The 15,502-nt window shown below is 35.1% G+C and overlaps 1 protein-coding gene across 4 annotated transcripts; it reads right to left on the bottom strand.

Annotated features, from left to right (window-relative positions):
- Nucleotides 1-231: 231 nt before the first annotated feature.
- On the bottom strand, nucleotides 232-14,781 carry LOC110696840 (5-methyltetrahydropteroyltriglutamate--homocysteine methyltransferase-like). Of its 4 annotated transcripts, none has more exons than XM_021874174.1 (5): nucleotides 14,158-14,781; nucleotides 2,135-2,176; nucleotides 1,563-1,729; nucleotides 1,141-1,336; nucleotides 232-532 (listed from the first exon to the last, which is right to left on the bottom strand). In XM_021874174.1, the coding sequence occupies exons 3-5, from the start codon at nucleotides 1,653-1,655 to the stop codon at nucleotides 390-392; spliced, it is 432 nt and encodes a 143-aa protein (XP_021729866.1). In that variant the 5' UTR covers nucleotides 1,656-1,729; nucleotides 2,135-2,176; nucleotides 14,158-14,781; the 3' UTR covers nucleotides 232-389. The 4 variants fall into 4 exon arrangements, with proteins under 4 accessions (XP_021729866.1, XP_021729865.1, XP_021729867.1 ...); XM_021874173.1 differs by lacking the exon at nucleotides 14,158-14,781 and adding an exon at nucleotides 2,360-2,832; XM_021874175.1 differs by lacking the exon at nucleotides 14,158-14,781 and adding an exon at nucleotides 2,422-2,832.
- Nucleotides 14,782-15,502: the final 721 nt, after the last annotated feature.

Here is a 15,502-nt window from a genome sequence, read left to right as displayed (position 1 = left end):
ACTTTGACTTTTCACTAGTGGAAAAATAGTTATCCGTAACGGGCAAAAGTAGCCTATCCGAAACGGGCAGCGGGCGTTACGTATGCTGCCGTTACGGATAGGCTATGTTATTCGTAACGGGCAGTCAAACTGCCCGTTACGAATAACCCGTTACAAATACAATTGAACCCAAATTTAAAAAAAAATGCAGCAGGTGATACCTGCTACACTGCTAACTTGATAACCTTTTATGATGCCAAATTTTAATTACTATTATCAATATTCAATAATAATAAATGTAAAATATAATTAATTATAAAATCAAAGATACAACTTTACAACAACTCCCTAACATGAGTCAAAAGCTACTATATAAATAATAGTCCTTAATACAACATGAAAATTTATAACTATATAGAGTGAATAGTTAATTTGTATGCGAGGCTCGACAAACTGGCAGAAGATGAATGCACCCTTTGCATGAACAGCATTAACCACTTTCTTCCTTGCTTCGACTTGCTCATTAGTGTAAATTCCTGGGCAATGGGGAAATCTGCAGCATAATTCTGTTTTTGTTAGACACACGGCAATAATATTATTGACATGAAGACCATAATATGAACACATATAGTGAGCTAAAATCAGAAGGATTTAACTAGCTAACTGTAAAAAACATAGGATGGGAACCCAAAAACTAATTTGGTTTTTCCAGTCAGGGTTTGTTAACTGATAATTTCTCATGTAGCAATTTTTTCATTTTTATAGCATAAGAACTAAGAAAGGGGTGGAGTATGCCTAGCTACTAATCCCCACCTCCCCGTCTCAGCGTCATGGCCCATCTATTTTATAAGATGGAACAAGATTAAGCCTGTACATTTCAATTTCAAAATCCAAAAAGCCAGAAAACAGCAAAATGCTTCTTTTTTCATCCACTCTCATTCATATATTCACAACCATACATAATGGGGTTACTCAAATTGCTACAATATCTTACATTTTGAGCTCAATTAGTTGAAATATAAGTGGGAAATTAACTGTACAAGAAATAAATTCAATCATTAAAGAAAAAATACAGAGATGAGCATTGAAATTCATTTTTATAGCACAAGAACTTCCTGGTACAAAATTCAGCAACACGAGTCACAATGTAGCAAAAGTTACCTGGGTCTTGGACTCCAACATTGGTGATACGTAAGGAGTGGACGGCCCACTTCAAGTAGCTACCGTGCTCAGACTTCCTGAGTGGCAAACCTTCTCTCAAAGCAACCTCGTCAATTTGGATAACATTGATACCAGCCTTCTCAAGATCCTCAACCTCATCCTTGATGGCCAAAGCAATTTGGTAGCAAGTCTCTTGCTTGAATACACAATAACACAAATAAATGTATGAGAAATTGAGCCACAATCAAAACAATCTATTTGAACAGAGTTTTATTATAATCCCAGTTTCTGAGGATCAAATATGATATTCACAACCAAAGGAATTGTCACAAAACTATATAAAAAGCAAGTGTTAATAAAAAAAATAAAAAAGAAATAAGAAAAACTTATGGCAAGCAAAATGTATTAGCATTGGGGTTTACCTCATCCTTCTGACCAGACAAACGCCTTGGCCAAAGCGTTAACTTTAACAACTTTCTGTGCAGCAAATGCAAGCCATGACTTGATTTCATCATCAAGCTTTAAGTCTCGTTAACAAGATCAAAAGTAGTGTGAAGAAGTGAGCAGGAAGTGGAGACCACAAGCTTGTCTGCAAACAAAGAACAACTAATTAAGTCAGCCAAACGTCTTTATTTGGCGACATAAATTTATTTGTTTGAGATACAAGTTAAGTCATCCTTAGCAGGCTTGGACAACAACAAGTAGGAGACAAATATAACGCAGCATAATTTAACCAATTTCACAAGGCAATTTAACCAATTTCATAAGGCGACACAACAATTTATTGGTCGATTATGCACTACTAATACACTATAATAAACAAATATAACGCAGTATAATTTAAACATTTGACTCATATTACTATTCAAAAAATCCTAAAATTAACAAATTCCAAGGTTCAAAAGCCAAATTCAATCAAACATACTAGAAATTAGGGATGATCCCCGATAGATGTTCAAAAGCCAAATCAAATTCAATTAAATCAAATCAATACCTTTCTCGAGATTCTTCCATGTCAATTTCGCTTTCTTTCCTTCTGTTCAAAATCAAATTGGGGAAAATTGTTAACTTCTTCACCATTAAATTAAAATTAAACCCTAAATTGCAAAAATTCAGCACAAAATATCCCAAAAATCCATTACCCAGAAACTTAAATCAATTAAAAACAACATAAATTTCAAAAAATAAAGTTGAATCAACTCAGACAATCATCGTTTACCACATTCAAACTGATAAATCTTCCAACTTAATATTCGATGATTACAAAGAGAAAAATCTTACCTAGCATCAGTTCGTTCAACGACTTAGATCTAAAGATGAAGAAGCCTACGGGCTTAGTTATTCTCAATGTCGCCACAATCGACGCTAACTGGGTTCGGACCCTGGTCGAACCGGATTGGGTTTTCGAGCAAGAGTTCCATCACCGCCGGTTACACCTCCGCCCAAAACGACGCCGCTTGGGAGCTCTTGTATGAAGCCGCCGGTCAAGTTTCTCGTCTCAAGATGAACACAATCGCTACTCAAGTATTGGAGATGGGAGGGAAGGAGAAGAGAGGTGAATAACGAGAGGAGAGGAGAGAGAGAGGGAGTGAGCGATTGATGAGAGAGAGAGAGGGAGTGAGGGACTGATGAGAAAGAGAGGTGAAACCCTAAAAAGCAAGTATTGGGCTCCTCTCATTATTTGGGCCAAGTTTGGGCATCTACGTGTAATATAGTATTCATAATGGGAAAAATATTGTCCGTTACGAATACTTATTTATTCGTAACGGGCAAAATAGTACTTGTTACAAATACATTATATTCGTAACGGACACTATTTTGCCCATTACAAATAAATAAGTATTCGTAACGGACACTATTTTTCCCGTTACGAATAAATAAGTATTCGTAACGGACAATATTTTTCCCGTTACGAATAAATAAGTATTCGTAACGGACACTATTTTGTCCGTTACGAATATCTTAATCGTAACGGGCAAAGCTTTGCCCGTTACAAATAGGTTGTTACGAATGAGATTTTTTCCACTAGTGTTTGTTTTTGAAACTTGCGTTTCTCCAAACTCAGTCAAAGTGGGGGCTTCTGTAGACACCCATTTGTTTCTCCCCAAAACCAAACCCGGCAATGAGTACCTTTCACGTCGAATCATAATCGAATGAAGTGAAAGTGTGGAAAGTTTAGTGTTGCGGGTAGTTTTAATTTCTTTTCTCTTCTCTCTATTTTTGAAAACTTATTTTAAAAAAACAGTCAATCCAGTTTGGTTGGTCCATGATATGGATCCGATAGTAGTGTAGTTGGGATAGGGCTTGAAAAGACATTTCCGACGATATATTATAAGCCCAATTCCTAGTATCATGTCTAGGGTAAATTTAATATCAAATATGATTGTTATGATGCTTCCTATGTTCTTCCTAATATTTATGATTTTTAGTATCATGTTAGGGTTAAAGATTTGATTTTTATTGCTTAGTGACATGCTAGGGTTTGTTATTAATCTTGTTAGTATCATGCCTAGGATCTTGCTATTATTATGCTTTAACGTTGATATGATTATTTTAATTATGATTTATTATTATGAGTTTATGATTATAATACTTTTTATAATTGTTATTATGATTATGATTATTATAATTGTTATTATGATGATTATTTTTGTGATTATTATTATATTAATTATTATTATGTTGCTTGATATTCATTGTTATTGCTTGATCACACCTTTTATGCATGTTTAAAGGGAATTGGTACTTGTAATCACGCTTAATAAGATAATTAATAATCTTGTTTAGGGTTAATATGATTATAATTCAAGTGATCTCCAATAATAGTTTATTTGTGCATTAATATTCAACCAACATAGATAAACAGGTTTAAGGTTAATCCTATTTATTGTATGTTAGTCAGAAAGCGCACATGAATACCATCTGAATAAAGTAGAGGCCTATTATTAGGGCAGATTTAATCTCTTTTAGGTTGGATTTGTACCTTCATCCCCGAACCCTTATTTGGTTCAAGACCTTATGGAGTTGACGATCTCTTGGATCGTTAAGGGGTGTAACCTTCACCCTGTGAACGGTTTACAAGTTCCTAAAACTTGTTGGTGACTCTTTTGCTCTATCTTATTTCCCTTTGGACGCCACCGTACTTTAGTGTATGATCACAGTGGGGTTCAAGTTAGGGGATTAACGCTTGAATTATTCCCTACACATCTTTTATTTGAATTCCATCAAAGTGGTTACTTTAGTTTCATTCAAAAGTTGTAAGGTGGTTACCTCAACAACAAGTGTGAACACACTTGTTGGAGCAAAACCACCATACACATCTAACTCAAAGTGAGTCCCTTCATCATTTGGAATGTGTATACTAGCATATGAATGATTGAGGGACTCATCCACACATCAATAGGCACAGACTTGCAAGAACTAATAGGCATCAATAGAATGAGACTGGTTAGGCACCAACACATGCCTCATCATGCATCAAATAAGAATTCTCTTGGCCAACATGGGACTCAATAAACCAACAGAAAGCAAACAGGGTGTACACAAGTAAAGCAAACAGAGTGTACACAAGTGAAATAACCAACATACTCATCATTAACAAGCATAAACCAACAACAGTAATCAAGCAGGGTATACAGAGGCAAATCAACCATCATCATCAACACACACAAGCTTCAACCAGCAGCAATTAACCACTATTGTATACATATGTCAAACCAGCATTTTAATTAGCATGTATAATTTAAAGCAACAGCCACAAACAATTAACAAACATAAGGGACTCATTTAAACATTAACCAACAGAATTAATCCCATTTCAAAATCAACCAGCAAAATCAACAAAATAAATCAATAAATTAGGGTGGAGGAATAGTTACGCTACACTGATCAGTTGCTGGGAGGGAAGTCATTAGGGTACTTTTCCCTAAGGTAAGCCATATAGCAAGGGTCCCAATCACTGTAGTCCTCAGTAAACACATATCTAACCCTTTTCTTCCAAGTAGAGTTACTGGACGAGGCAGGAGACTTGAGGGACTCGGGCAATAACACCTCCCCCCCCCCCCAAATAGGAGAGTCAGGGAGCACCACCACCTCAACAGGGGGCTCAGGAACTTTGACCACAACACAGTCAAACTCATCAGAAGACTCTTCGACCACCGCAACAACGGTTGAAGGGCCCTAAACACCCTCCGTAACTAGATCGGGACCCATTTCACCAGCCTTAGCCTCTTTGATGGCTAGATTTGGCCTTTCACCCTCTAAAGAAGCGTCCTTCTCTTGTTCCTCATCGCTGGAAACGTACTCAGACAATTTCGCACCGATCTTCCCTCGAGTGTAGTACCAGAATAAAGAAGTGCAACGGCGAACATGTTTGAGGTTCCCACTGCCTCGCTGCAACTTGTATAGCGTAGAACCCTCAGATCTACGCTCATGGGTGTTGTTTTGAAGGGAATCATTTGGTTATGGGTTCATTTTTGCAGAGAGAGAAGAGAAAAATTCGTATTAGGGTTCGCAGGAGAAAGATCATGAGAGAGAGTGAGAAAAATGAAAGAGAATGGAAGGGTTTTGATGAAGTTCTAGAGAATTCTCCAGAAATTATGAAGGAAGGCGGCATAATCGAGAGAAATTTGATAACTTGTTATTTGGTATGATTTTAGGGTACTTTTGAACCTTGTTTCGTGATTATTCGACATCAAAGTTCATTATTTATCCTATTTTTATACAAATTTTGTACCATCCATGCTTCACGGGTTGTTTGTGTTTTTGATGTAATATAGCTATTTTTAGCACTATATATGGACGTGATCAAGCATGAGTGAACAAGGAGAAGGGAAATCTTGGTTGATAGAGAAATTAAGGAAGAAGGATGAGTGCCTTAAAGAGAAATGAAAAGCTTTTGGAAAGTTTTGGAAGGATTTTTGCACTAAGGTCAACTTCAAATGACCATAACTTTTTTTCTCAAATTGGAGTGATTCAAATTGGATATTAAATTTCATCTCAAGAGCTTTCTAACTACTGGTCACATGCCTTATTCCGATGAGTAACGAAGAAGTTATGACCTTCCGAAAATAAGTTGTTTCGCCAGAAAAGAGTTGCACGTCCGTGCCAATAAGTGGCACGTCCGTGCAAGTCATTGCACGTCCGTGCCAAATGAAGCACATCCGTGCAAGGTCAGGAAGTAGCTACTTGTCGTATTTTAATAGGTCTGCATGTCCGTGCAACCTTTGGCACGTCCGTGCCGACCTGTAGACGAGTCGTTTCCTCGTGTTCTCCGTCCTTTTACTTGGGGGTTATATAATACCTCTTTGGCTTCATTTGTAAAAAAAGATCTTCTTAGAAGAGTTTTAGCTTAGGTTAGGATTTTTAGAGAGAGAAACTCTCATTTTCTAGAGAGAGAAAGTGTGAAAAACTTGTTGAAAGCTTGGAATATGAAGAATTGAAGGAAGGAAACTTGAATATTTGATTATTTCTTGGATTATCAATGAGAATTTCTTACTCTCTCTCTTATTTTATTGCTTTAATTACTTATTTTTGTATCTTTTTAGTTTTATTACTTGTTTATGTTAAATTAGTGTTTGCATTCATGTTCTTAGTAGTTTACTACTTTAGTTTTGCAATTTATAATGATGTGTGAGTAGTTCTTTTACTTAGGATGGTTGAAACCATTGATGAATTCACAAATACTTGTTTGCATGTGTTGATTTAGATAATGTGGGATGTTAATTATTTAAGTTTAAGTGGTTTCATTGTTAGTTCTTGTAAGTGGCCATTGCTAGAACTATTTATCTAAGCTTTCTCAACGAAGGATCGAGAGATGAACTTGAGTTAGCTCCCTTATGCTTAATTGACTTGAAATGCCATGAGAATAGGAATTTCCAGTCAAGGGAATGTTTATGTCATTGTGATAATGCTTTAACACTTGTTTTATGCTTTGTAATCACGAGAGTAGGTTGTATTCATAACTCAAGTAATCTCTCTAGCTTGAGAGAGTAGTTAGATGCCTTAGATGACTTCCTCTAATTCATCCCCAAATTGCTATGTTTTGTATGTTAAATTGTAGTTTGTGAATGACTTAATTGGTGGATACCTTCCCAAGATCCTTTTTATTATTGTTTGTAGTTTTTCATTATAACTCAAAACCCAAAAAGACTTGACTTAGCTTATCACAAATCGATACTTGTTAGTGCTCCCCTTAGTTCTTGTGGGATCGACCCTTACTTGCTCTTTCTACCCATTAGAGAGACTAAGTTAGGTTTTTAATCTTTGGTAGGTTCGACGACGGCCTATCAAATTTTGGTGCCGTTGCTGGGGACTTCGGTTGATATTGGCTAGGTATTAATTAGATGAGTCTAGGTCTTTGTACATATATTTTTTTTTTCTCTTTTTATTTTTTTAAAATTATTTTTGGGGTTTCTTCCATTGAACTAAATGGCAATTTTTTCCCTTCCCCAATATGAGAATGAAACATTTTGGAGATATTACCATAGGGTTAATGAATATATTGGTTATAATTATGGTGATAGTCTTTTAAAAGTGGATATTTGTGAAGTAATTTTTGAAGGTTTAAATGATGAAATGCGAGTTGTTGTTGAATCCATGTCCGAAGGTCAATATATGTCTAAAACTATTAATGAGAATCTGAGTATGATTGAGTGGCTAGCTAAAGATACTTATGATTGGGAGATGGCTAGTCATGAGACATATGACCATTTTAATGATGCAAACTCATTTGAAGAATGTGGTGATAATGTTTTGGATTCTAATGTTTCGAGTTTTGGTGATGCAAATTGTCAAAATTCTCCAAATTTTTTCTTGGATTCCAATTTTATGTCATGTACTCCTTATGATGTGGCTAATGTGCATAATGTTGACACCTCTTCCCAATGTGATTTTCGAAATTTCTCCCATCCTCAAGAACCCAAGTCTTCTTTAGAGCTTGCTCTAGAACGTTTTTTGGAGGGTTGTGAAGAGTTTAGGAATCTAATGGACATAAACAACACTTGTACATCCATGAATCATTATAGTGAAGCTTCAGGGTTCAAATGAATGAAATTGAAAATTTTGAGAAGCCTCTTCTTGAAAAACTTTTGGTTGATGACCCTATTTTTCCAAATATCATCAATTTGCATAATGAGCCTAATGTACCATTAATTATGAATGATGACAAAGTTGATGATTGTTTGTTGAATTCCACTAATGATATAGGTCTACTAAAGTCCAAATGTAATGTTGATGGTATTCTTCAATTTGATTGTATTAATGATTATTCAAAAGATGTTGAGGATAACTATCAATTTGGAAAGAGTAGCCTAGATATTCATGATGAATTTTGGGAAAGTAAGGATAAAAGGGTTAAAGTGGAGGAAAATCCCTCTTTTGATGAGGACCATAGAGTTGAGAGTGAGGTAATTGTGGAGTCTTTACCAATTGAACATTCTTTTTTTGAGCCTTATGTCCCTTTCTCAAAAACTCTTGACATTATTGTCTCATTTCCAAACCTTTGCCTCCCTCCTCTTCCCAAGTTCACTTCACATGAGCCTCTTTATACTTAATTCTATGATTTGCATGACCATTTTCCAACCAATGAAACTCATTTTGGTGAATTTGATGTAAATATGGTTTTTGATTTACCAAATGAATCTCCAAAGTGTTTTGTTGATAGTTATACTTTTATTTTTCCTTCTTCTTTTCAATCTAGGACCTTTTTTAGATCTTTTCATTTTAATTTTAGGAAGCTTTTTAAATTAATGTATATCATTTTCTTCTTATTATTAAATTTTCTTCTTATTTTTATGGTTTTAATTTATGAAATGTGCTCAAGTGCATATGATAAGCTCCTTAGGAGTTTGTCAAATTATTTACTAGCTAAGGTCTAGCCAAAGACCGAAAATAAAGGCAAATTTTCTTCCCTTTTTTTTATTTGTTTATTTTTGAATAATGATGTGCATGGATTTTAATTGTATGATGATTTTAACTAACAAGATTTATGAAATGATTCTCAATTAGGTACTCTCTATGATCTCTCCACTCAAATTACATCTCATAGTCTCAAATTCACAAGAATTTTGGAGTTTTTGCTACATTGGAAAGACACAACATACTCTACCAAGTTTTGAAGAATTTATGAAGAAATTTACATCAAATTATGTAATATCTCTTTCTCTCTTCATCCCTTCTCAAGCTATTGATTTTAATTATTTTTTCCATTCATTGGTTGCTTGTTAGAGAGTTTGGCTTGGGGCTAGATTTTATTGTATGTTGTGGTTTTTCACTGTAGTTATGGATGTTGGATTAGATGTACTTGTTGAGATTGATTGTGTTCCCTTCCCTCCCTCCCCCGATTATCTCTTCAAATCATTGAGGACAATGCTTCGTCTAAGCTTGGGGGGGTAGTTTCACGCTTTCATGAAGGGGGATTGATTGTTAGTTTGATGCTTAAATTTGTTCATAGTTGTACAGTTGGATATTCATGCTTTCATGAAGGGGGATTGATTGTTAGTTTGATGCTTAAATTTTTTCATAGTTGTACAGTTGGATATTCATGCTTTTTATTTTTTATTTTTTTCCCTTTATTTATTATAACTTATAAAAAATTGAAAAAATAAAAAAAATTGAAAAATGCCCTTGGATGAGACTCAAATGACGATGTTATATGTTTTGCTTTCTTGACTCTTGAGTGATGAGTAAAAGTTCTTTTAGAAGGGTGTGTGCAAGAGTTGGGGGCATTTAGAGGCTTATTAATCTTGATTGCATTAGAGTATTTGAAATGAAAACCGATGAATGTTCAATTGCACGTCTAGCATAGGATATTGTCAAATTTGCCCAAAGTAGGATATGTTTGAATCGAATTGCGGTCCCTTGTGCCCTTGATGTTCCCCCCCCCCCCCCCCCCCCTCCTCCCCAAAATGAAACTCTATTAGAGAATTGTATCTATCTGTATCTTGTGTAATAAGTGGCATAATAAGACACATGTCTCGAATAAAAAAAAGGAGCCGCTCACAGTTAAAAGAGGCGAGGGCAATGAATGTTAAAAAAAAAAGAAAAAAATAGAAAAATAAAGAAAAAAATAGAAAAATAAAGGGAGATCAAAAAACTCCTCCAAAATTCTCAAAATTTTCACTTTTTCTTATTTAGAGGTCAACTTGTGGACGCCTCCCACACATTGTCTATTTTGATGTTTCTTGTGTAAATTCCCGAGTTAGATTGTAGTTAAAGGGGATTAGGAGTGCATTTTGGGAGGTGGACCAGCATTTTGAGATTTAATAACCGAAAGAAGGCTTGTTGCAACTTTGAAATATCTAGATATGCTCTAATGAACTAGTAAAAGGTCTAAAGAAGTATCCTAGTGCAACCTTGCTTAGTTTTCCTCTTTAACCCCAACTCATGTGTACATTTGTATGATTGGTAATTCTTGAAAGTTACTCACTTGTCTTGCTTGTGTCTCATATCTCGATGAGTGGACTTGGGGAAAAAAAACATTGAAATTGTATGCATATTTTGATGATGTGTTGTGGTTTGTGTGAGTTGTGGGTTAAGCTCATAGAAACCCTCACGAGATAAAAACCCGTCCTCTTAGGCGACTTAGGGATTTAAATTGCTTTTCACTTGTGCTAAAAGTGTTTATGGTTGTTACCATGCGGATGTGTGTTTTTGTATTTCCTCTTTATTACCTCTTCTTGGTTTGATCATTAGCAAGTTATCTTCCTTCTTGATTTGACATGTTTGTTTTGCTCGAGGACTAGCAAAAGCTTAGCTTGGGGGGATTTGATAACTTGTTATTTGGTATGATTTTAGGGTACTTTTGAACCTTGTTATCGTGATTATTCGACATCAAAGTTCATTATTTATCCTATTTTTATACAAATTTTGTACCATCCAAGTTTCACGGGTTGTTTGCGTTTTTGATGTAATGTAGCTATTTTTAGCACTATATATGGACGTGATCAAGCATGAGTGAACAAGGAGAAGGGAAAGCTTGGTTGATAGAGCAATTAAGGAAGAAGGATGAGTGCCTTAAAGAGAAATGAAAAGCTTTTGAAAAGTTTTGGAAGGATTTTTGCACTAAGGTCAACTTTAACTGACCATAACTATTATCCCACTCAACATTTTGAAGTGATCAAAATGGAGATTAAATTTCATCTCAAGAGCTATCCAACGACTGGTCACATGCCTTATTCCGATGAGTAACAAAGAAGTTATGACCTTCCGAAAATAAGTTGTTTCGCTAGAAAAGAGCTGCACGCCCGTGCCAATAAGTGGCACGCCCGTGCAAGTCACTGCACGTTCGTGCCAAATGAAGCACGTCCGTGCAAGGTCATGAAGTAGCTACTGGTCGTATTTTAACAGGTCTGCACATCCGTGCAACCTTTGGCACGTCCGTGCCGACCTGTAGACGGGTCGTTTCCTCGTGTTCTTCGTCCTTTTACTTGGGGGTTATATAATACCTCTTTGGCTTCATTTGTAAAAAAAAAGATCTTCTTACAAGATTTTTAGCTTAGGTTAGGATTTTTAGAGAGAGAAACTCTCATTTTCTAGAGAGAGAAAGTGTGAAAAACTTGTTGAAAGCTTGGAATATGAAGAATTAAAGGAAGGAAACTTGAAGATTTGATTATTTTTTGGATTATCAATGAGAATTTCTTACTCTCTCTCTTATTTTATTTCTTTAATTACTTATTTTTGTATCGTTTTTAGTTTTATTACTTGTTTATGTTAAATTAGTGTTTGGATTCATGTTCTTAGTAGTTTACTACTTTAGTTTTGCAATTTATAATGATGTGTGAGTAGTTCTTTTACTTGGGATGGTTGAAACCATTGATGAATTCACAAATACTTGTTTGCATGTGTTGATTTAGCTAATGTGGGATGTTAATTAGTTAAGTTTAAGTGGTTTCATTGTTAGTTCTTGTAAGTGGCCATTGCTAGAACCATTTATCTAAGCTTTCTCAACGAAGGATCGAGAGATGAACTTGAGTTAGCTCCCTTATGCTTAATTGACTTGAACTGCCATGAGAATAGGAATTTCCAGTCAAGGGAATGTTTATGTCATCGTGATAATGCTTTAACACTTGTTTTATGCTTTGTAACCACGAGAGTAAGTTGTATTCATAACTCAAGTAATCCCTCTAGCTTGAGAGAGTAGTTGGGTGCCTTAGATGACTTCCCCTAATTTATCCCCAAATTGTTATGTTTTGTATGTTAAATTGTAGTTTGTGAATGACTTAATTGATGGATACCTTCCCAAGATCCTTTTTATTATTGTTTATAGTTTTTCATTATAACTCAAAACCCAAAAAGACTTGACTTAGCTTATCAAAAATCAATACTTGTTAGTGCTCCCCTTAGTCCTTGTGGGATCGACCCTTACTTGCCCTTTCTACCCATTAGAGAGACCAAGTTAGGTTTTTATCTTTGGTAGGCTCGACGACGGCCTATCAAAATTCAATGAAGATCATTGAATGAGGTAGTTGGGAGATGAAAGGGTGTGAATGTGAGAATGTGTGAGGGAGTTAAATTTTGGTGAGAATCATTAGAGTGTGTTAGATTATTAGGGTGTAATTGTGTGTAATTAAAACAAGTTTAACAAAATTTAAAAAAAAGGGGGGGGGGTAAGAAAGTCTTTTTACCATGAAAATTTTACTAAAAAGGAAAGTAAAAATTTTGTTGCACTTAATAGAAGCACCCATTTATGGAAAATGTTGCAGATAACTGTTTGCGGAGGGAGTATAATTAATTTAGGGGCCCCATTTAATTCGAGCCCCCATTTAATCCGGGGCCCTGTGTCGTCACCCAACTTCCACCCCTCTCCGCCACCCCTGATTAATATGTGTTGACATGTCATCATCTGTGTAGCGTTATGTCATAAATTTCATTATGACATAAGAATGACACATGTTGTTTACATGTTAATCCCTTGAGTTTTAATAATATTATAGATATTTAATTTCTTAACGTTGAGCTGCATAACGTTTCCATTACAATTAGTATCAAGTTAAATATATATAATTAATTTAGAGGGCCCATTTAATTTGGGGCCCTGTGTTGTCGCCCAACTTGCACCCCCTCTCCGCCCCCCTAATTAATATGTGTTTACATGTCATCATCTATGTAGCGTTATGTCATAAATTTCATTATGACATAAGAATAACACATGCCGTTTACATGTTAATCCCTTAAGTTTTAATAATATTATAGATTGGAATAAAATTGTTCCAGGGCCGGTTATGGGCCTATGCAACCTGACCTACTGCACAGGGCCCCAAAACCAAAGGGCCCAATTTTTTTTTTTTAAAGTATTAAAATAAAATATGGAAACTTCTTCTTAGCTATCTTTAATGGCAGATTGATAGTCATTAGACAACAATATACTCTAGTTTACTCCGTCAAATTAGCTTCATAGTTTTTAACAAAAAGATCTAATTTTCCAATTACAAATATTTACCTTCCTTTAATTTTTCCATTTTTTCAAAAAAAAAAATAAAAAAAAAAACCCTCTAATTACTCTCTTTTTTTTTTTTTTTGCAATTCCCACAAAAATATCAAACCTTCCATATTCTTCATTTTAATTTCTGCAATTATATTCTGTAATTGATAATGAAGCAATTAAACCGATTTTTGCCTCATTTAATTTTCATTTCAACAGTTAAAATTTTCAATCCAATATATACTCCTACCAAATTTTTATCTTTTCATAAAAAATTACGGATTTTTCTCATTGGTAGCAATAAAAGTTTGTAAATTCTCTATGGTAGCAAATTTTTTGCCAAATTCTCTTAAATAGCATTAGTTTTACAATTATTCCCTTGTATAGCTTTATTTTATTAAATGTGATATATTAGCCTAAAATACACTAACCATGGTTATGTAATAATAAATTACTAAATTACCCTCACTTAATTTATTGAATGATACCTACAATAACCATACTTCAACAACATTAGTTCATAATTAAAACAGGGCATCCGGCAATCTAATGCAGAAAGTTTGTTTTTTGTTTGAAATTTAGGAAGAAGGAATTACCTTGTAACTGTAGAAATTAGGCCTTTTTTGCATATTGAGATGATTGAGGTGATTAGTTTTTGATAATTGCACTTGAGTAAGAGCGATCGAACAAGTAAAAACTTAAACACAACGACATTGCCACCAAAGATCACAGCCATCATACCACCATAGCCATCGAACCACCATCATTCATCAACCTTCAATCATCTCCGCGACACCCCATCGATCCTTCGACCACCATCTCCACCATACCCCATAGAACCACCATCAGCTGTTAACCCCAAACCGAACCCAATTTGGGCTTACCCAATTTCGACCACCATAGCCACTGACAAATTCAATTTGACCACCATAGAGTTGGGCGGGGATTCGATTGTGGCGTTTCGACTGGGTGGGGGTTCGATTGGCTAGGGGTTTGATTGGGTTGGGGTTTCGATTGCGAGGGTTCGATTAGGTTGGGTTTTCGACTGGATGGGGCTCGATCGATTGGGTGGGGTGGTGGTTTGGGGCGGGGGTCGAATTGGGTGGGGCTTCGTTTGGGTTGTCATGGGGTCGGTGAGACAGGGAGACGGTGTAGGTGGTGGTGCTAGATGGGGGTTCGACAGGGTGGAGGTTCAATAGGGTGGGGGTTCCATGGGGTGGGCGGGTTGATGATGATGATCAATTTGCTAAATATTTTTTAATTAGAAAAATATTGTCATATTAGAAAAATTTATCAAAAGTAATGCTATTTTCGAGAATTTGTAAAAAATTTTGTTACCATAGAGAATGTGCAATTTTACATTGCTACCAATGAGAATTTTCCAAAAATTATTGATCAATTTGTTCTTAAGGGAAAAAAAGTTAGATTGATTTGGCCTAACAAATCGGCAAAGTTTTATAATTGTCCGAAAACTTGATACAATTTTATTGTTGGAGTCTTGAAGAGGATTAATGGAAGCTTTCATCTTCATTGTTCAATTGAATATTAGCAGTAATAGCAATTGAAAATAATATTTTGGAGAATATACAATACGAAGATTTGGTGAATGAATTTGCTTCAAAGATTGTTAGAAGGATGGCTCTTTTTAAGTAGTAGTTTGATACTAAGATGTAGTAGTTTAGTAAAGAGTTTGAAATATATATATATACGTTTTTTTTAATACAATATAAATAATTTATTTTTTTATATAAGTATAAGGGCCCATTTTTCAGACTAGAACAGGGCATCAAAATTGTTCAAGACGGCCCTTAATTGTTCTTCACACTTTGTATTTCTCATCACTTTCCTCTAATTTATGTAATTTTTCACTCTAAATTTGGAATTCTGGTTCACAAATTTTGATTTGATGCTCGAAAATGAGCTATAGACAATCAAGAGATT

This window comes from Chenopodium quinoa, unplaced genomic scaffold (genome assembly GCF_001683475.1).
Source record: "Chenopodium quinoa cultivar QQ74 unplaced genomic scaffold, ASM168347v1, whole genome shotgun sequence".
Classification (NCBI taxonomy): Eukaryota; Viridiplantae; Streptophyta; class Magnoliopsida; order Caryophyllales; family Amaranthaceae; genus Chenopodium; species Chenopodium quinoa.
The sequence above is the reverse complement of the archived record's forward strand: the minus strand, read 5'-3'. Positions and strand labels throughout refer to the sequence as shown.